General features: G+C 42.1%; 1 protein-coding gene across 2 annotated transcripts in view; it reads left to right on the top strand.

The window, feature by feature from the left end:
- Window positions 1-1,344: 1,344 nt before the first annotated feature.
- The window catches only part of SH3BGRL2 (SH3 domain binding glutamate rich protein like 2), a 76,312-nt gene continuing 55,403 nt past the window's right edge, over window positions 1,345-22,253 (top strand). Inside the window, exon 1 of one of the 2 annotated variants that reach the window (XM_059177229.1) lies at window positions 1,345-1,630. In XM_059177229.1, the coding sequence (XP_059033212.1) occupies window positions 1,586-1,630 (45 nt within the window). In that variant the 5' untranslated portion in view covers window positions 1,345-1,585. The remainder of the gene's footprint in view (window positions 1,631-22,253) is intronic. The other variant, XM_059177228.1, reaches the window with a different exon arrangement.

The raw sequence follows: 22,253 nt of genomic DNA, 5'->3' as shown, positions 1-22,253 counted from the left end.
CAATAATTCCAAACTGAAAAAAATGTTGACTTTTAACAGTGGCAGTTATATAGGAAACGTAGTATCTACTGTTAAGAAATTATTTTAAATTTATATTCATTTCCACATGTATGGTAGGCAAATTAATGTGCCTATGCAGAGAGATTAATTACAGCAAAGGTTATATTTAGCTATTGTTTATAAGAAGAAATAAAGTCATAAAAAGATTGAATCTTCTGTTAACGTGCTAAATTAAAAAAGAGTACTACGGAAATGACATAAGATAATAGGACAGGTTATAAACTTGAAATATTAAAAATTGCTCTAAAAAGCAAATGCTCAAAGATGGTTAGTATCTGTGCAAGAAATTAACCAAAGAGCTAGAGGCATCATTATCTAATTTCTTTATTTCTAGAACTATTAATTAACATTGTTCCCAGAACTCTGTTAAACTCCCCTGCTGAAACGCAGAAAGTAAATACAGTAACTGCAGAGAAAACTGGTTCATTTCCACCAACCTGTGAGAGGCTTGGGCTTTTGTGAAACATAAAACTCTTGCTAAATAACTATTCCTAAACTATTAGCAACTACATAAAAGCTTTTTATTTAACAGCATCCTCCTGGGAGATTGCGCTTGGAATGTGCATCGGTTCTGAAAAAAGCCCAGATCTGGCTCCGTTGTAAATATAAGGGGCACAGAGGCGAAGCCATTGTGTAGAGCAGCGGGTGGGGCGGGTGGGGTCCTGATGCCCAATGTTGATAGGAGGATTCTAATTTCGCTAGGTATTTATTTTTTCTACTACAATTACAGTTTTGCAAAGAAAAATAAAATATCGGTTGTGCTCTCAGCTGGCTTCTAATCTGCAGTGTTTACAGAAGAAGGAAACGTCTCATTTAACTAGAAGAATCACCTTTCTGCAATCTCCAGAGACGCAGGGAGCACACAGGAGTGCCCAGCCCCACAGTACCTACCACCGCCCCCTGCTGAGAGGCCCACCCCGCCCCACCCGCCCGCCGCTGGTTCGGGCTTGCCCCGTACGCTAGCCGCCTCGAGACCGCGGGTCTCGGAGGCTCGATCCCTCCTGTCGGCGTTTCTGGGGGGGGGGGGGGGGATGCTCCAAATCAGTAAACCACAACATACAACCCAAGGTTGGACTCTGAACCAAACCCTCTTGCCTAGTTTTCTTTTTCTCGGTCTCACCGGGATCCTCGCTACCCCTTGTCACAGCGTCTGCCTAGCCTCTCCCCTCCAACCACCTGCGCGGGTAAGCGATTATCACGCAGTAAGGAGGGGCTGGAAAGAGCTCAGTCCACTAGGCACTCCAGGCAGAGAACGAAACTACAACTCCCATCACGCCCCGCAGCCTGTTCCCTCCTCCTCCTCCTCCTCCTCCCCTCCCCCTCCTCCCTCGGCCAGTGGCCGGGAGGCTCTGGGCTTTTATCTGCTGACCCGCGGGAGGGAGTCAGGTCCCTGCGATCTTCCCCCACCCGAGCGCTCTGCCCGGCGGCGGCGGCGGCGGTGGCGGCTCTTAGCCGAATTTTGCCTCCGCGTCCCCGCCAGCCCTGAGCCCGCGGGAGCCGACTGCCCGTCCCGGCGTGCGAGAGGATGGTGATCCGCGTGTTCATCGCCTCCTCCTCGGGTTTCGTGGCGGTGAGCACTGCGGGGGCTGGCAGCGGGCCGGGTTCGGGTCTCCGGGGGTCGCGGGCACCAGGCGCGGGTCCTGCGGGAGGCGCGCCCCGCTCGCCCCTGCGCGTCTCGGTGCGCAGCGCGTCCGGACGCGGGAACCCGCACCGGGCAGGTGATCCATCACACTTGCACAACAATGAAAAGGGCGGGGAGCAAAGGTGGGTGGGGGACCCCAGCTCACCCGCAGGCCGTGCGAGGGAGACAGCGTTGCGGGAAAATGGAGTCCTCGGGCAGCCCCCAGCTCCAGGAGTGTGGCTCGGGAATTTGGGGAAGGGGGAGTCTGAGAGCCCCGGGGGTCCCGTTTCCCTTAGTGTTAGTTCTTCCCGATTTGGGACATTCAGCCTGGTTATATTTTGTATAAACCGCTTTTATCTAGGCTGCTTAGCTACCTAGCTCCTGAATGAAACAAGTTTAAGTAGCAATTGCTCTCCCCCCTCCCTTCCTCGCCACCCAGTACGTTTCTTTAGTCTTATACCTGCGCAAATAGAACTGTGGACTGGGTTTGTCCTGTCGTGCTCGGATTTTGTTTTGTCTTTTTTTTTTTTTTTCCCTGCCTTGGATGCTAAGAATATTTTTATATCTTTATATAAATGTGTGTGTTTGTAGTGCCATGGTCAATTTCATCTTGAGGATTAATAAATTGTTGTCTCTCTAATTATTTTAAGCTATTTTGCTTAGTTTGATTTTTTTTTTTTTTGAAGAAGTGAAGTTAAATAGCGAGGTGTCCAACTGTAAGGAAAAAATCAGTAATAAACTTGATAGCCCACAGAGGAAGACATGTTTTACATGATTATTAAGACTTGGTTTCCTTAGTAAGAGTTAAACTATAGATTTAAGGGGTTCCTTGGTGAGATACATAATCAGATACATCAAAAGTGCTATATTGATTGTTTACATTTGATCTGGTCAGTTGTCTGCCCAGCAACAACCAGATTGTCACCAAATTTGTTTCTGAAGCAGGTGAGATGGAAGATGGAATAAAATATTATTTATAAATCCTTAAAAACCACTTTTTATTTAAAAAGAAGAGACTTTTTATTTAAAAAGAAGTCAACACTGTAGTACAAAAAAGACCTCTTTTTCATTAGGAACAATAGATGGGAAACTCCACCTTATCGTTATATGCAGGCGTGTGGTGTCCCCATACTCCTGATAGTTTTGGTATTTCTGGTTATTTGTGGTTGCTTAGTCATACCTGTCCTTTACAGATTTCCCCATTGAACTACACTTCATGTGTCAGGAAACCCATATTATTTTGTGGATAGATTTTTTTCAAATGCACTTCTTCATAGGAATGCTCCAAAGCTTTTGGTTTCACCACCAACTTGTATGCTTCAATAATTGTTGTAAGAGCATTTTATTGATTATGGAAGGGCTGATCTGTAGTATTAAGAAGCCTAGGTTATGATGGACAAGTCAAAGTCAAAACTTTAGGTAATTACTTGGCTTATCCTGTGAGCAGGTAATATACCAAGATAGTTCTGGAATTGTGGATCTCTATGTCCTCAAATCCATTAACAAGTGTTTCTTGTCTGCCTATGACCTTTTTTAATTTTTAAATTTACGGTTACGTGTTTTGCACATGAATCTGGACTTCAGAGACCAAAGTTTGGAGAAGGGGCTCCATCCCTGCCTGAGTTTCTCTTCTGTAGAATGAAGGGTTATGATGTAAGACTCAGCATTACATTCTAGCTTTAACCTGTTCTGATTTCATCAGTTGTGTAAATGTGGATAAATCCTTGTAACAGCGTTCCCCCCCCCCACTTTAGATGTATTCATATTAGCCTCAAAATGAGTTTATTCTTGTCCTTTGGTGTTTTATTGTGATGTCTCAGCTTCTCTCACTACCCTGCCTGGTAGTATGTGTTCTGACAGGGTTTGATTTGAGCTGGAAGACATAGTTTGTTCTGTCCATAAATAGTAATTGTCTATTTTAATGGACCTCACTTTTTTAGTTCTCAATCCTCAGTCAGTAAGTCCCTCCAATTACAATTATCTCTTACCTTAATACGTAGTTTTTCTGTAATAGTGTAATGTTGATACTTTCGGTGATGATAAGAATATGGTGGTATGCAAGAGTAATGCTTTCTAAGAGATAATGAAGTTGTTTAGGTTAAGTGTTGGCCTGGGGACGTTAATGGGGCTTATAGAATTAAGCTACATTAAGCTTTGATGGCATAGCCGTAATGTTTTCCCTCTAGCAGAGTTGTGTTGACCATTGGTGCTGTTTTATTTGGTGACCAACTGTGACTAGCAAGTGCGTGGGAGAACAAATAATTTGATTTCCAAATCAGTTTGGTTCTAGTTGAAGTTTATTAAACCACAAGGAAGGAACATAACTAGAAATTGACTTTGCTAAGTGAGTCGATGGTATTTCCAAAAAGGTGTTCTGCCCCATTCAGCCGGAGATTTAAACAATGTATTTAGAGAAAAATCCTCCTATCTTGTCTGACTTCCCTGAATTTTCCAGCTTCAACACATAACAGTGATATTTGGAATAATTAACACCAAGGGGCTATCCGCCCCAGCTCCAGGTAAAATCTGCTTTTACTAGGAAGTAAAATGCCACATTATTATGCTATGGATACCTAAAAAGCAGATTTCTTACACAGCTGATAATGTTGCTCTCGTTCATATTGTAGTGAAGGACATTTATTTCAGTCCTCAGAAAATAGTGTATTTCTAAAGTGCCATTTTAAAATTTTATTTACTCTGGTTGTATACCCGGAAAGGGGTGTCCTGGTAACTTTATTCAGGAAGTATATTAATACGACTTTAAATTTGAAAAATTGAAGTCCGCCAATTATTTCATTCATTCGTTATTTTATTCATGCAACAAGTATTTTCTAGGGATCTGCTGCTTGCGCAGCTTGGTCCTTGTTCTTGTGGGGAACTGGAGCAGAATAGAGGATGTGGCCTCTGCCCTCAAGAAATTTAGGTGAGGACTGAGTGGGGAGATAAGATAGGAAAGCCAAAACCACCAGTAATAAAGTATACCTCAAGGACACTTGCCTCTTTCAGAACACATTATCAGAAATAGAAATAATGTAGGGGCAGAGGGATACATTGCAGGATGTTAGATAAGGAGGAAATGTGCCAGAAATCATAAAATATGCATGTGGGAGCCTTAGGCAGATGGCAGAGAAAGGACTTGAGTTAGATTTGGAGCCCAGAAGAGAGTGCAGGGCCCACCTTGTTCAGGCTGGAAAGGGAGGAGTTTTGGGTAGAAGAGGGCAAGCCACCAGTGTCCCTGTGGACCTCTTTGAAGACGGGGTAGACTTTCAGTTCCTGCAAGAAGCCCATGATAACAAACTCTGCAGTGCTCAGCATTTCAGAGATGTCTTCAGTATCTGCAGCTTGTATGCTGTCTGGAGCCTTTTGTCCCCAAGTAACAAGGGACTCTCTGGCAGGGAGGGATCCCTGGTATGTGATTTTAGAAAATTCCTTACCCCTGTGCTTGCCTTGACTAAAATGTCTCAGAAAAAGAAATACAATCTTTCACTCTTTGTTAAAGTTTCTGGGCTCAGTTGAGCTGGAAAAAAACCTAAAGTGGTTTTCTCGAGACATCCAACCACCTAAAATTCACAGAGATGGAAATCTGGGCATAGAGATCAAGTGGCTTACCCTGGGGTCATTTATATCAGTCACTGCAGAGCTAAGGAAGGCTTAAATGGACACTAGATCTCCTGACTCCTGAATGTATTCATTCCTCTGTTCATTCAGCAATGCATTCATTCATCCCCTAATTGACTCTTGTGCTCATCAGTCACTGAAAGCCTGTTAAGTACCAGGCTCTGTGTTAGGTGCTATTAGGTGGTAGGTGTATGTGAGGGCTGGGGAAAGACTTAAACTCCGGCCTTATGGAACACATCAGTGCTAACTACGGGTCAAAGACCTGGGACACAAACCATTTAAAAAGGAGAATGAAGGGCTGATGTGAGCTTGGGCAGTGTTCACATGGAGCATGGTGAAATGAGTGGTATATCCTTGGTTATTAGAGAGGGACCATCACTGGGAGGAAAAGATACAAAGAAATTGGAAGCAAAGTTGGAGAACATAGAGCTTTGCCCAGGGCTGCTGCTCTGTTTTCAAGTGGGGATGAGAGTAGCCGGTGGAACTCATAGAGACTATGCCCAAAGTTGTCTGGATCTTTGCAGCTGTAGAAGGCATACCCTACTAGTTGGCATGACGTAGCTATTTTGAACATGTAATAACCAGTGAAGCTGTTGCAGCTCCACAGAATGTACTCAGTGAAGCTTTGCTGTGTGAGGAGGCCCTGGCAAGGAATTCCACGGCAGCTAAAGTCAGGATATGACCATGTAGAATGGACTAATAGGCAGTAATTCCCTATGTGATTCTAATGCCAGAAGAAGCTGGTGAGGGTAAGCCTGCGTCATCAGCCTGTTTATTTATTTATTAAGATTTTATTTTTTTGAGAGAGTGCACAGGCATGCGCATGAGTCAGCAAGCATGAGCCAAGGAGAGGGGCAGAGGGCAAGGGAGCCGGACAAGCAGATTCGCTACTGAGCACAACCTGGGCTCTATCCCAGGACACCAAGATCATGACCTAAGCCAGCATTTATTTATTTATTTATTTATTTATTTTTAAAAGATTTTATTTATTTATTTGACAGAGATCACAAGTAGGCAGAGAGGCAGGCAGAGAGAGAGAGAAAGAGAGGGAAGCAGGCTTCCTGCGGAGCAGAGAGCCCGATGTGGGGCTCGATCCCAGGACCCTGAGATCATGACCCGAGCCAAAGGCAGCAGCCCAAACCACTGAGCCACCCAGACGCCCCCCCAAGCCAGCATTTAATGAGCCACCTAGGCACACCTGCTTAGCCTCTTTAAGTGAAGAGGCTTCAGTGAAGCTTCAGAGTCACAGGGCAAGGTGGTTATTTGTTCCCATTTTACAGATGGAGAAGCTGAAGTTAACTGCCCTGAAGAGATCAGACACAGTAGATGGTGGGAGACTAAGTCAGACTCCAGAGCAGTTCTCCTCTGTGGGCACCGTGATACCCTGGGGGAATGAGAATACCAGGGATGCTTGACATCCTGTAGTGTGCTGGACAGTCCCCCATGAGAATGGCGGAGGTACCCTTCATGAGAAACGATGCTGAAGAGCATTGGCTAGTGAGGGTGTGGAGTGAGGTTAGGGAGGTGAGAGCATGTAAGAAATCACCAGGAGAAGCAAGAGTAAGTGGGGGGTGTAGGAACAAGGATGTGATTGTAAGGGAAGGCAAGTGCATTAATTTCCTAAGGCTGCCATTAACAAAGGTCCAAAATTGGGGGGTTAACTGGAATTTGTCTCACAGTTCTGGAAGCTAGATCAGGGTGTTGGCAGGGTTGCTTCCTCCTTAGGGCTGGGAGGGAGACTGTTCCGTTCCTCCTACCTTCTGATGGTTTGGTGACAAGCTTTGACATTCCTTGCCATGTAGATACATCATTTTTGACATCTACCTTTATGTTCACATGGTGTTCTCCTTGGGTCTGTGTCTCTCACAGTGCACAGATTTCTCCTTTTTTATAAGGACAGAGCCCTGTTGAAAAGAGCCTACCCTAATGACTTCATCTTGATTGATCATCTGCAAAGATCCTATTTCCAAATAAAGTCACATCACGTTCATAGGTACTGGGGATTAGGATTTCAACATTTTGGGGGGCGCATTCAACTCATAACAATACAGAAGGGTTGAAATAGAAACACTAATTAATGGAATTTCCCCCTTTAATTGGGAAGACTACAGGCACATTTTCTGAATCTCAAAGTTAGCTTTTGGATATAGAATTGTATGGAATTGCAGTTAATGTATAAGTTCTATTGTTAGGAAGAGAGATTAGCACTATCCCAACTGAAGACCTGACCTCAGTTTTTCTAGTTCATTTTATTATTTCCCAAATTTGATATTTTCTCATTCTACCTTAATATTTTAAACTTAAAAATATTAATCAAGGACATGGATTCTTAAAAAACTAGGGGCTTTTTATCCATTTGTATTGGGATACTTTTAGTAAAGATTTCTGTTTATTTGAGAAAATGAAATTTTGATAAGTATTTATAATATGGAATATAATGTGGTTTCCACATTGCAGGAATTTAAGACTAGTTGAATCTCTTTTTGTGTGTTTTTTCAATTTTTTTTTGTCAAAACAAAAGGAAAACAACTATAGTGGAAAAAAAAACCAGTTTAATACGCAGCAGTATGAGATACCAAATTAAATAATACTTCTTTAGATTTTTTTCATGATTTATTTAAGATTTTAATTTATTTGAGAGAGATTGCGCAGGAGTGGGGGAGGGAAAAAAGGAGAGGGAGCAGTAGATTCCTTGCTCAGCAGGGAGCCACATGGGGCTCTATTCCAGGACAAGAGCCAGAGGCAGGCACCTAACCCTAACCAACTGAGCCACCTAGGTGCCCTTTTGTGTTTAATTTATAAAAAATGGTTGGTTGTTTTTTCAGTGAAGTTAGAAGTAGATGACAGAAGAGAAAGAGTCTAGCTTCTTAGTGAGTGTTTCACTTTTAAAATGTTTCATTTTTAATGTTTTACGTTAAAATGTTTCACTTTTAAAAATAAAAATTAGTGTGAATTATGGTCAGTATACATGAAAGTTTAAAATACTTTATTTTGAAATGCAGATTTTAAAAATGGGATCAAGAAGTTATTACTTTAATTGCTAATTCAGTTTTTTTTAAAGTCACCCTCTAAACTCTAACTTCAAAAGGAGATCCTTTCGGGTTTCAGCAAATTTTCAGTAGGAATTGCTTTAATGGGGGCTACAGTAGCTGCATAGTTAGCTAGCAGCAGGTTATTCTGATTCAAATTACATTCCCATATACTTTCTTTTTCTGTGATTAGCTTTCGTTACACTGTCTAATTCAGTATGTGAAAAAGGACCTTAGCTTTACAAATTAGAAATTTAGTGAAAAGGCCTTTTTTTCCTATGAAATAGGGACATGGTAAATGCTTATTACTATTTCATGGAAAAGATCCACTTCTGATTATATACAATTGTTTTTTGGTGGTCCTTTTTCTAGTTGTTTAAAACCATGTCTCTGAGGAGCACGTGAATGGCTCAGCTGGTTAAATGTGGGACCGATTTCCTCTCAGTGTTCAGCAGGGTCTACTTGAGATTCTCTCACTCTCTGTCAAATAAATAAAATCTTAAAAAAAAAAAAAAAGAAAGTAAGTAAGTAAGTCATTGAGCCTTTCTGCTGAGTGATTGTTGAGCCCAGTAGTGATCAGTATTGCTTGGAATGGGAGGTGGTTGTGGGGCCGGGAGAGGTAGGTTTGGAGATCAGAAGTCAACAAGCAGCCGCAGCCCAGCAATGTCGTTTGAGGCCCTGCAGCCTCCCTTTTATCTGTCCTCTTTTAAAAATAGGCTTATCTGAGTTTATCTGCCAGCACTGACTAATTACTGAGGAACTGAACTTTGGTAACTCAAAGTGTTGTTATTTGTTTTACATTTGATTATTTTTTTTCTGAACTCTAAAAAGAAATCAACCTAGGAAAGTGCCTTCTGGGCTCTTGACACAGCTTTGTAGTAGGACTGATAGCTGAACTAGAAGTGGCAGGTAGGCAGCCCCCTACCAACAAGCACAGGTCCTTTCAGGCTGGGGCAGCCCCTGGAGACTAGAATAATGTGTTTGGTCCCCTGGGTCTGGTTCCTTCTGTTACCACTGACAGTTTATTTATTCCTGAAGGGATTGAACTCTTCTGGGCTGTTCAGTATCTGGAAACACCCCAAAGGGTGTTTCCTGGAACTGACCCCCGAAAGTGGAAGGGCAGGGTGTGGTGTGCATCAGGGTGTGTCTGCCTCCTTGCCGGACCTTCGTGGGCTCTCTGCCAACATGGCTTCAGAGCTCCTGAAGCCGGAAATGAAATGCTGGCTGTGAGTGCAGGCAAAGGGTTTTCGGTACTTCAAGATGTGTTTTCTATTCCCTACCAGCGATGGCTCGGATCTGGAATTGGCATTTTGTCAGCTTGGGCCTAGTGGATTTGGGAGTAGAAGGTTGAGAAGAAGAGAGACCCAATTAAGTGACTTGCTTGACAGGTCAGTGGGTGGTATTTGGTAAATGCAAGTATAGTTAAAGTCAGCAACTATTACTGCATACCAATCCTATGTTGAAAACAAATCCAAACAAAACAGAAAACCCAAAGCAACACAACCAACGTAAGCTTTTGAGTTCTTTTGCTTTCCTTTTGGTGCTACAAAAGGAGTGGGAGTATGGTCTTCTTCATTCATGACATTCCCATGTGATTTGAAGCTTACTGGTTCTCTGCTTTAGAAATTACATTCATTAGGATGGTTCTTTGAATGGGAATTGGCCACTTCCACAAGCCTGGATCCCCTATTGACGGGAGTTTTGGATTGTGCTAACCTTTTATGATAAATAAACTACTTAGAAGCCAAAGTATTTGGGTTGAACATTTGCTGGTTTATTTAATTCTGGAGTTAGCTTATATTGAAGCCAAGCACCTACTTTTGCCCCATCCGTGGATTATCTCTCATTGGAAGGCAGTATAGTCTCACATTTAAGGCTGGGGCTGTCCAGATTCTAGCTCTGCCGCTGCTAAAGGACATGGCCTTAGACAAGTAACCTGAGACTTTTCATTTGTAAATATGGGATGGGAACCGTACCTTCTGTATGTGACTGCTTTAAGAACTGAATGAATAGGTCTTCCATAGGAGGTATTAAGCAGAGTGCCAGGTACATAGTAAGAACTCAGTGCATATTACCTGTTGTTTCTGATATATCCTTATCAATAGCAGCAAGTAGTAATAACAGTAAAAAAAAAAAAAAAAAGTATAGTATATAGTACTTCCTAAGCCAAATTTTCAAATTTTTAGTAAATTTAAGGATAAAGATTTTTTTTAACTGAAGTTTGAATTAAATAAATAATAAGAGTGTTACAATTTGAGGTCATTCCCCCAAATAAATCACTTAGAGCTCTGTAACTCTAATTAATTAATTAATTATAATTAATTTATGAACCTTTTATAGGTACACAGCATGTCATGCATGAGGCCCTAAGCCATATTTATTCATACGTACAGAATGCTTACTACTGTGCAGTTAATTGGTCACTATTCTTTGCTGTCCTAGTACATGAATTTAGAGTCCTGGTTTGATGTTAGGCTTCCTGTGCTTAGCAAGTAGATTTCATCCCGGATGACAATTTTGACTGATGGATGGTGAAGCTGGGAGAGGGGTTTTGGAGCTCTGGCTGGGATGAGCTGGGAAACAAACAGTGTGATTGACTGTTGATGTCTGACCTGGCTCCAGAGCAGGGAGGACCAGGGTTTATGCCATGTATTTGCCAGCCCTGTCATAGGCTCTTTCAGATATGCATAACTGAACGTAGGGTATTTTGAGTCTGGGAGCAAAAGGGGAAAGAAATGGGAGACATCAAGTTGAACTGATGGGCAGACAGTATCCTCTGCAAACATCTCACCCCAGATCTAGGGGGGGAGGGCGGTAGAGAAGGGCCAGGATCTCTGTGTTTAATGAAGGTGAGTGAAGAAACTGATTATCATGACTGTGAAGCTGAACACTGAACTTTGATGCTTGCTAAACATTTGTGGGAAGCTTTCCTAGGTGGCAGCTGGGCAGGCGGATGGTGGCAAAAGAGGTTGGGGCTTTGTGGGAGAAGGGGAGAAAGATACTGGGATAGGCGGACTGTCAGGTATGACTGTCTACCTTGCTGAGCCTTGAGCCTGTCTACCTTGAGCCTTGCTCAGCCTTGCTGAGCCTAGAGCCCTGGAAGGTCAGGTGAACAGTTAGTGTTTTGCTGTGCCCAGAATGTGGTAGGTTTTTTCCTACAAGATATTTAATCATAAGGATGCCTCTACAAACTGTTTATTATATCCATTTTTCAGATGAGAATATTGAGGTACAGGGTGATTAAGTACCATGCCTAGGATCATTCAATTCAAAGACTCCAGATTTGAACTCCTCCCTGTCTTAAGATTTTGTGTCCAGTACTTTTATCTCATGTTACTCACAAGAAAAGCCCCTGCTCAGAGGCCAGCTAGAAGCTGGGTCTTGCGGACTCAGAAATAGGCTTGGATAACAGGGTGTGAGTTCAAGTGAAGGAGAGAGGAGCAGTTCCAGGGGTCCCCACTCAGCTGTGGAGCAGGTGACTGTAGCTGCAGTGTCCTTGGCATGTGAAATGACTTTGTGCAATGACTTTGCTGCTGCAGAGACTGGTAAGAGATATAAGAAATACGGGTTGAAATGGAAAGCTAATATTTCATAAAGATTATGATAGTAATGGAAATGACAACTCTCATTCACACCGTGTGCGGGACGTACTCAAGGCTTTATGTTTGTTTTTTGTATTCCTCAAAGGAACTTGGCTTGGAAGCCATTCATATTCATTCCCACCCTCCTTTACTCTCTCTAGCAAAATAGGAAAATGAAACTCAGAAATTTCAAATACCTTGCCTTGTCATAGAATCCAGAAGGTACAGACACTACGTCTGTGTCATCCATTTTCCCAATGGCCATGTCCCAGAAGAAGGAGTCAGAGGTTAGAGAGAAATGGAGATGGTCTTTGAAGACACTGTTGAATGTTTTGTTGGATGTCCTGAAACCAAATGTATGATTTACCTTAAATGCAGTTGTCTTCGTTTGTGTGATAGAGTAGAGCTGAGTAGTTGTGTTGAGCTAGAGGGAGCAAGATGGGATGGGAAATTCATGGGGTAATACAGGAGAAGAAAAGGTTGGTGGGGATGAGGTCCAGGACAGAGACAATTAATCCCTTGAGATCTTTGGGTCACCATGAGATCTACTGGGACAAATGGTGGTAGTGGTAGAAGTGTGTTCTCATTCTTTCCATCCGGGATCCTCTGTTCTTGGGAGACATTTTCTCCACAGGCTCATCATTCCCTGTTTTCTACCCTGTAAAGAATGTGTCCTTTTGGGTGGAAAGAGTTTATTAGTATATTGCAGCCTACTGTGGGAGTTCAGTGCCAGAGTGGGTAGAAAGTGGGGGACCAGAGGCAGGGCTGTTAGTGGTTGTAGGGGAGGGACAGAGGGCCTGTAGGAGTGCAGACTTCCACTGTGTGTAGAGGGAAAGATGCAGTCAACGTGCACAGGAAGGCAGGAAGGACCCATAGAAGTAGGAGGGTATTCATTCACCTCATTGACCCATTTAATAATTTTGTAATTTTTGTGCTTTCCATATTGTCAGCCATCTCTCTCTCTAAGATCAGATTCTTGACATGTAATTTACTGAGAGAGCCTTGTAGCTATGCTTTGTAGAAGACATTTATGTGATATAAATAAGATGGTAAGTGGAAAGAAGGTGAACTTTAGGAGTATAATGACCTGGGTTCAAATTATGGCTCCGGTGTTGTCAGTGGCAAGATGGCATAGCAGGTCTTTGAACTTCTCTGGATCTCAGTATCCCCATTTGTAAAGTTGTTGGAACTTAATGACGAGGCAGCCATTAATAGTATTATAAATTTCATTTATATTTAAGTCTATACTAGTTCTCTGGTCTTTGTGAATTTTCAACTCTAAATAAGCTATTCAGATTTAATTAAGGGAAAAAAATTATTGTTCTAGCCAGAGAATGGGTCCTGAGTTAAATGGAACACATCTGTATTTATTAGGGTCTGTGTAGGCTAGAGGTCATAGTTGAGTTGCAGAGGCTAGAACCCCTTCTCTTTTGAGGTAACACAGTGTTTTAAAATGTTTTTGAGCAAAGATTTTAAATCCTGGGGAATGATTTTCTCACACACATACAATCTAGAATTCCTGCCTTCTTGAGACATCTGTAGATCTCTTTGACCCCAGTGCCTTACTCCATCATGGCCTGGCTGCATCAGAGTCGATTAGTGGTGGTCCCTTCATCAGGGCATGCGCTCTTGGGGGTCTCCATACCCCCTACCATTCCCGCTGTCTTCCCAACTCTGAGCTTCTTGTTTCTGAGCTTGTGCCATTCTTTTTCCTATAGTACAAAGTATTTGTCGCATGTATGTTTATCAAAAGTGGGAAACTACAAGATTATATTAAGAGGGTTCTATGTGTTTCATGAAGACTGGAAGCCAGTGAAAGTTTCTTTGTGGAAAGGTGGAAATAATAGTCCTAAATAGTTATTCGGTGATTTTTGGCTTCATTAATTTATGTTAACTATCTGACTCCTATGGGCGTTTGAATCTGACTTCTATGGGCATTTCCACTCCTGTGGAAACTAATAGTTATGGGAAGTAAAAAGTGTCTATTTCCTGTCTGTGCTTGGTGTTGGCCTCTCAGTCACTCTGATCTCTGACCTGCTGCTTGGAGTCATTATACTCCAGGACAGAACTTCCTGGAAAACCTTAAAAATGAACTTGATCATACCCTAAGTGAGGTTGCATCAGCGGCATCACTGTTGTCATTTTGGTGTGGGTAAATCTTTATTGTGGGCTTGTCCTGTGCATTGCAGATGCTGAGCACCGTGCCTGGTCTCTACTCACTGGGTGTTTGTAGTATGCCCTGCCCGCAGCTGTGGCAATGAAAAATGTCTCCAGATATTCCCAGATGTCTCTTAGGGGCCAAAATCGCACCTGGTTGGGAACCCCTGCTCTAATCTATAGTAGCAGAGAGGAAAATGCTCACAAAGATTGCCTTAAAACCGGAAGGAACTAAAGAGATCATTTGATTCATCTTTCCCTTCTGATGAGGTGTGAGCTGTTAAATTCAGGTCTGCACTGACTGCCCTTGTATTTCTAGAACAGTGCATTGGGAGTTGGGAGACAGTCTGGTTCTGGTGATGACACTTTTTTTCTTTTTTGTTAATTCTGTGCCTGACATGGGGTTTGAACTCATAACCCAGAGATGAAGGGTCACGTGTTCTACCGACTGAGCCAGCCAGGTGCTCTCCCCCCACACTTTTTGCTGCCGTTTAATCAGCTTTCTGTTTTTAGACAAGAAACTAAGCTTTTCTGGGCTCCAGGTTTCTCCTCAGGCTATTATTGTTGTTTTTAGTTGAGATATAATTCACGTACCATAAAATTCATCCTTTCCGGTTGTACCTTTCATTGGGTTTCAATATACTTCCTCTGTTATCGCCATATCTAATTCCAGAACCTTACCTCTTTATGTCCATTAGCAGTCACCTCCATTCCCTCCTGCCCCCAGCCCCTGGCAACCACTGATCTCCTTTCTCTATGGATTTGCCTGTTCTGGACTTCTCACATAAATGGAATCCCATAATATATAGCTTTTTGTGTCTGGCTTCTTTTATTTAGCATAATGTTTTCAGAGTCCGTGTATGTTATTGTATGTATCAGTACTTCATTTCTTTTTATGGTTGAATGATATTCCATTGCATCAATATACCACATTTTGCTCATTCATTCATCAGTTGATGGACTTTGGGATTGTGCTGATTTTGGGTCTATTATGAATACCACATTTTGTTCATTCATTCATCAGTTGATGGACTTTGGGATTGTGCTGATTTTGGGTCTATTATGAATAATGCTACTGGGAACATTAGTGTGATCATGTTTTCAATTCCCTGGGATATAGACCAGGGGAAGAATTGGTGGTTCATATGGTAACTGTATGTCTAACTTTGTAAAGAATTGCTAAGCTGTCTTCCTGAGTGGTTGTTCCATTTTATATTCCTGTTAGCAAGGTTTGAGGGTTCCAGTTCCTCTACATCCCCACCAACACTTGTTATTGTCTGTCTTCTCATTTCTAGGCATTTTAGTAGGTGTGAGGTGGTATTTCCGTGTGGCTTTGCTTTGCATCTCTCTAACGACTAATAATGTTGATGCTTTTTAAGAACCAGTTGAGAGCCATCCTTTGAAGAACTCTTCTAGCTTTGAGTTTTTAAGTTTTTTCTTCTAGTCTACATATGAACCAATATGATTAACACAGAATTGGGTTATCTATTTAGGGATATCTATTTTGGAAATTGATCAGGTTAATCTGTTTTCCTATGTTTATGAGTACTTTTTATTTCACAGTGTTTAGTCGTATTCAGAATGCAGATTGGGTACATGGCATGATCCTTTCCCCTCCCATACAACTCCTATTCTGAGGATAAAAGGTAAACATGGAAAACAGAGGGTAATACAGAGTCCCATGGAATGTAATGCGAAAATGATCTATCTCGTAGGTAAGTTTCAGGGGCAGATGTGTTTATTTGGGTGAGGACAAAGAAAGTCATACCAGAGCTAGATGGAAAAATAGCATCCTCTTGGGAAGGTGGCTGTTCTAGAAAATTTCACTAAAATACAAGTGGCCAGTGGAAGAGAGTTTATTTTTTTCCACAAAATATTTTATATGAGCTTGTGGCCTGGAATAGATGTCACCCTTCCTGTTATTTTTCATCAAAAGAATGAATTTGCTTTGTATGTCTGTGCTGCCCTTTGTTTTAGACTAGATGACTCCTTTTCTACGGATAAGTAGTTCCCATAGTGTGAGAGCTAGACAAATGGAGGCTGTCTAGTTAGTTCCATGGGGCCCTTTTAATAGCGAGCTTGGTTTTTAAGAGATAATTAACAGGGAGGAGATGATTAATAATTGACTTTTTGAATTCCTTTTCCATTAAAGGGGAGAAAAGGGCTTCATCTTTTTAACAAGATTAAGTCTGTGTGTTCGGTTCAGAGAGCTTAGAAGAACTTCATTGGCTCCCAACGCTTACAGCTTCAAGGCCTAACTTTTTGGCCTGGCATTTAGGGCCCTCTGTGATCTGAATCTGACCTACCTTTGCAGCGTTTTCTCTTTCTGTTCCTTTGACTACTATATAAATACACCAGGCTTTTTTTTACCTTCTGCCTTCTATGCCTTTTCTCCTAACATCCCCTCTGCCTGTGCTCACCCTGCATTGTGACCAGATTCCTCTCCTTTCTTTGAAGCCTGTATGATTTGCCAGTGAAGTCTTCCCCACGGCCCTCCCTTTCTCCTCCTCCCTCCAAACTGGGAGGACTCTGCTTCTCCAGGCCAACATGGTGCAGCCAATGGAACTGCTATCCTGGGGCCTCCACACGTTCCACCCTTGGTTTTAATTATTTTGTACCCAGGTTGTTTGAACTGCAAGTTCCAAGTTCTTTGAGGTCACAGCTGTTGCATTCATCTTTCTATACCTCCACATTTCCTTTAAAGAACTTGGCATGTAGCACTTGCTGAATGAATGAAAAAGAGATATTGTTTCTACAGCTTCCACATCACAAATATTGAGCTTATCAAGAGTTCAGGACCATGCCAGAGTGGGACCAGCATGGAGCCCATACACGGAAGTCTGCCCTGGAAAACATAAAAGGCTGTGAGGGACATGATTTATAGGTTTCCCCTGCAACCCAGAAGTAGAACATTCCTGTGAAACTTTTCATAAGCCAAAATGCCATCAAGCAAAGAAGCAGTTATCGTTCATTTATATGAAAACAATGTTGAGTGTTCCCAAACCCAAGAAGATAACCTCTCTTAGGCTTTTTTGATACCTGAAGACTCATCTTGCTAACAGATGCGTACAATGAATAGAGATAAAGCATTATGAGACACAGTTCAAAGCTGCGGAGGCTTGAAGCTGAGCTGCTGAGTGTAGTTCCAGGGAAGGAGCTTGGGGGCTCCACTCCCGCTGCTGGGGAGCACTCTACTTCTATAAAGGCTTGCTGCCAAACAAATGCTGAATGCTATTTTTTGCCTTTTACATCAAGGTGAAAATCCTCTTTGGATTTTTTTCAGTTAGTGAAAATAGGTACTAATGTAGGCCTTTTATATAAAAGTGAAGTGGCATACTGTGAACTTTGAAAAAGCAACAATACCTGTATTTTCCTGCTTCTTAAATAAGTGGCATGAAGAATGCATATTATGAGAGGTGATTGTATTATACTATTCCTTCTCTTGCTCAGATATAAGAATTCTAGAACGCCTGTGTGGAATGACGCTGGAGACCTGGAAGGAAGCAGAGGGGCCTCTGAGGGGCAGTTGGCTCTTCCATATACTGGGGGGCTGGGCAGGGGGCTGGCCTTCAGAGCCTTACCTCAGACAGCTGAGTGAAACCGGCCACAGCTGTCTTCCGCTCCACTGAGGGCAAAGGGAAGCTCTGAGAAGTACCAGCTTTCTCCTGGAGGCAGAACGAGAGACTTCCAGAAGCCAGTTTCAGGCTGTAGTTGGTATAGGGTAAAACAGCAGATTTTTACACATAAGTGACTCTGAGAATGCCAGTGCACCACATCAAAGTACAAAAATGGATTATAATGATGATTCTTCATCCAGAACAGATTGAATCAGGTTGGGCATGTTTTGCTCTGACGTGCTCTGCTGAACAATGCAGGAACACATGGAGTGCATTTTAGAAAGATTTCTGAACTAAAATTAGTTTAAAATGAGGTAAAAATAAATTTGTGTTTGAAGGGATGTGCTTCAGTTATACAGAAAACCACAATCTCCAGTTCCAGGAGAAGGTAACTTACTTGCTCCTACCTCTGTCCCCCTTGTTAGACTCCTCTTTTGCCTTCCACCTTCTTTCTCCCTACCTTTAGGTATAATCCCTACCTGTAGGCGCCTTTCCCCCATTATCCTCAGAGCTGTTTGATTTATTATATTCCTTCTTTTTATATTTCTGGCACTGTGCTTTTGTTCTTTGCTTAACACGTCCCTGAGCTTCATGAAGGCCCCCCTTCCTCCCACACTTCCCCACAGAGTCCTGCCTAGCCCTATAGGCACCTCTCCGTGACTGCCAGTTTCATACGGAAGTTCATGGTTGGCAAGCCCTGTCTCCACCCCACCCCCGTTAGACGATGTACTGCATCAAATTAGAGGCCTTGTTTTGTCACCTGTGTTCCTGTAGTTCCTAGGACAGCCTAGCACATTGCAAGGCCTCCACAAGGTCTCATAAAAACCTGTGAGTAAACAATGACTCCTTGACCTTTTAAAGAAGACTTTAATTTTTCTTTGTGCTGGCTCCCAACATATTCTCTCTCTCTCTCTCCTTTGTTAATTTCCCCACTTAACTCTCTTGAGTCAAGATGGAATGGAGAATTTTATGGCTAAAGATACAGAGAGAGTTGAGGTGGAAGCACCAGAAGTTGGAGGTATTCCTCAAGACTTCATTTTATCTGGCAGTTGTGTGAGATCCAAACAGAACCACGTGTCTAGCTGAAGCTGGGTGAGAGTTTTTAGCAGACAAGGCGCGTAGATTTGCTCAGAAGCCCAAGGTCAGAAGATTAAGCTGAGGATGTGGCCAGTCCAAGGCAGAATGGGTCCATAGAATGCTGGTAAGGGCATCCAGACTTTCAGGGGCACCTGGGTGGCTCAGTCAGTTAGGTGTTTGCCTTCGGCTCAGGTCATGACCCTCAGGTCATGACCCCCTGGGATTGAGCCCCCACATCAGGCTCCTTGTAGGTAGTCTGCTTTCCCTCTGCCTGCCGCGCCCCCTACTTGTGCTCTCTCTCTCTCTCTTTCTCTCTGACAGAAATAAATGAATGAATGAATGAAATCTTAAAAAAGAAAATAAAAGAGCATCCAGACTTTCTCTTAGAGGTATCAGTTTGTGCCTACAAAGGAAATGTGAGCTAATTATATGATGCCTCATAAAATGTAATTGTGAAAATGATCTGCTGTCCCTCAAATTACTTTTCAAATGTAAGTAGAAGTAGTTTCCAGATCATCTCTTAGGATCACTTTCCACACAATTGAGGATTAACTGATGCAGAAATGGGAACAACATATTCAAAAACACACTATGTACAGAGTAGCATCTCCAGCCATTGATAAAGGCATGGCCTTTGGATGAAGGCCAGTAACAGTAATTCTTGCCTGTGGAAAATACTGTCCTCAGCAGGATTTCCTCCTTACTGCAGAGGATTTTGACTATTAGAGCAAGTTTTGCTAGACCAGCTTTTCTGCAAAGTATTATCTCATTAACAGGCGGCACGTGTATGAGCCATTGTGTAAAACTTTCAATTCTAGTCTTGTAAAATCGTGGCATCCTAAATTCATATTTTATACTTGACTGACTTTTTTCTTTAAGGAAGTAAACATGTAGTCTTGACAAAAAATGTAAAAACAATAAAATCAAATCAACCATATCTTTCATTCCATTTGCTAAGGTTTTATTATGGCCTCACATTGATAAGTAATACAAGTTGTTGTTGTTTTTAAAATTAAATTAATTAATAGTTAATTAATTTTTAAAGTAAGCTCTATGCCCAATGTGGGGCTTGAACTCAAGACCCTGAGATTAAGAGTCACATGTGTATTAGCTGAAGCAATCAGGTGCTCCTGTTCTTTTGTTGTTGTTGTTTTTAATGCAAACAAGTTTTTTTTTAAATGCAGACGAAAGTAGTTTTATACTTGTGTTGGTGGTGAAATTAGTTAGAGCTGTTTACATCACATCTAGCAGGTGGGGAAGGAGACAGATTAGCTGACAGGTATGTGATAAGCAGCTCCTCCGAAGAGACCCTCCTGAATCCCACTGGGGATGCAGATGTGATGCTCTCTCACGGTCTTCAGTCTTCAGAGGAATTATGGCTGAGTTGGGGAACATCGCAGATACATGCAGCTGTTACAAAACCGTGCCAGGCTGTGTGTCATTCTTTGCTGGGTTGGCAGTGACTAGGAGTATGATGGGACTCTGATGAAGGAGATGCTCTGGGAAGGCAGTGGTTGGTGCAAGTCAGGCTTGCTCAGCCTTGATACTGTAGACTGTTGTGGACGGCTTTCTGTGTGTTGTAGGATGTTTCACATCATCTCTGGCCACTGCCTACTAAATGCCAGTAATACCACCCGGTTGTGAGAACCAAAAATATCTATAGATATTAACGAATGTCTCTGATGGGAGACAAAGTTATTCCCCATTGAGAACCACTGGGTAGGCATGGTTGAGCACAGTGTGGATTTGGGGCTAGGCTATGAAGAATAAATAGAACTTGTATAGGAAGTGTGGATAGTATGGGAATGGAGGAAGCATTTACATAAAGACCCAGTCAGTTTCCACAAATGCCAGTCTTGGAGTAGAGCTACTCGGAGTATGACTTATGGACCAAACTTTGTTGCTGATATTAGCGCTGCAATTGAAGGTAAACATTTAGGACCTTTTATAGTAAGTTTACACAGTAATTTATGAGTTTGGGTTTTTTTTATGTTATAGTAATAAAAACTTTAGGCTTCTCTCTCTTTTTTCTTTTTTTAAAGTAAACTCTGCACCCAGTCTGGGCCTTGAACTCATGACCCCTAGATCAAGGGTCCCACATTCTACTGAGTGAGGCAGCCAGGCACCCCTAATCTTCTCTTTCTATGTTTTTGTTAATTTGTTTCTCTAGAAATTTATTTTCTGCAAGTATCAGTCTGTGACAGATTGGAACATTAACATGAGAACAACAGCAAACTGATCCTTTACCACTGATGCTTAAAGAAGCACCAAGGCTGTGATCAGACTGAATTTAGTGTGTGTGGTGGGGAAGTAGATGGACTAGCCATAGTTCAGATGGAACGTGAAGGCAGACTGGTTTGTGAGATCTTTCAGGGAGTCTGACACATCTTGGACCTCATTCTCAATCTTTTTTCACAATGCATGAATGAAAGTCTCCAGGTAGAGCAGAATGGACTGGGAAGTCAGGAGAGGCGGTCCAGTGGATATTTTTGAGATGGGAGTAACTTTCAGAAGGAGGTGTTAATGTCATTTAGCTTGTTTCTATACTTTTTGTCTTTCAGTTGCCTGTTTATCTCTAGTTAGATACCTTTTCTATTCACTTGCCCTTGAGCCATGATTTTGAACTGGGTAATTGCCCCTTTGAAACTTTAATTTAATGTATACATTCTAAACCTTGTGTGTCAGATTGTGGGTGTCCTTTCCTTTTGGGATTTGTAAACACTTTGGTGTCTTTGGCCCAAAGTAGCTTTTGTGATAATCATACAGTGCCTATACCTGTACCTGAAGGAAAGGAAGGAGAGTACATATGGTCCCTTTGCATTTTCTTTGAGTGGAAAAGGTATGTCCCCTTTGTGGTTTTGTCCTGGTGTTGATGACCTTATAATATGGAGTCTTATTTGGACTTTGGACAGCATTGATGTGTGGTTATGTAGGCTGACTCATGTCCTCTCTAGAAGCTTTGGAAAGCGTTAGTTGGCTGAGACTCCCATCTGCTACTAACTTTTCTTTTATTGGACTTACTAAATATACTTATTTTATAATTTATATCCGATAATTTCAATATATGAAGTGTCCGTGGGGTTTTTTTTTCCTCTTCCCTTTTGTTTTTGTAGCTCTGGTTCATGATTGTATTATTGTTTCTTGGTATGCTTAATTCTTGAATTTTAGCTGTTTCCTTGCTAATACGTTAAAACTAATTGCTGGAAATAATATGTGGAGCTTAAAGTTTTGTAATTTCACTCAGGATGATATAATGAGACAAGAGTTCTTGGTGTCTCAAATCCTAAATGTCAGTCATTTAGCAGAATGGAGAAGTGGGTGGTGAGTTGCTCATTGGGAAATCCGGGTTCCAGCCCTGACTTTTGCTACTTACATAGTGAGTCATTTGGGGTTAGTCACTTAACTGACTTCTCTGTGGCCAGTTTTACTGTTTTGCAAAAGACTAGATGGACAGGCCATTGAATGATTGTAGGACAAATGACAGATTCCAGGA

This window comes from Mustela lutreola, chromosome 6 (assembly GCF_030435805.1).
Source record: "Mustela lutreola isolate mMusLut2 chromosome 6, mMusLut2.pri, whole genome shotgun sequence".
In the NCBI taxonomy this organism is placed as follows: Eukaryota; Metazoa; Chordata; class Mammalia; order Carnivora; family Mustelidae; genus Mustela; species Mustela lutreola.
The sequence above is the reverse complement of the archived record's forward strand: the minus strand, read 5'-3'. Positions and strand labels throughout refer to the sequence as shown.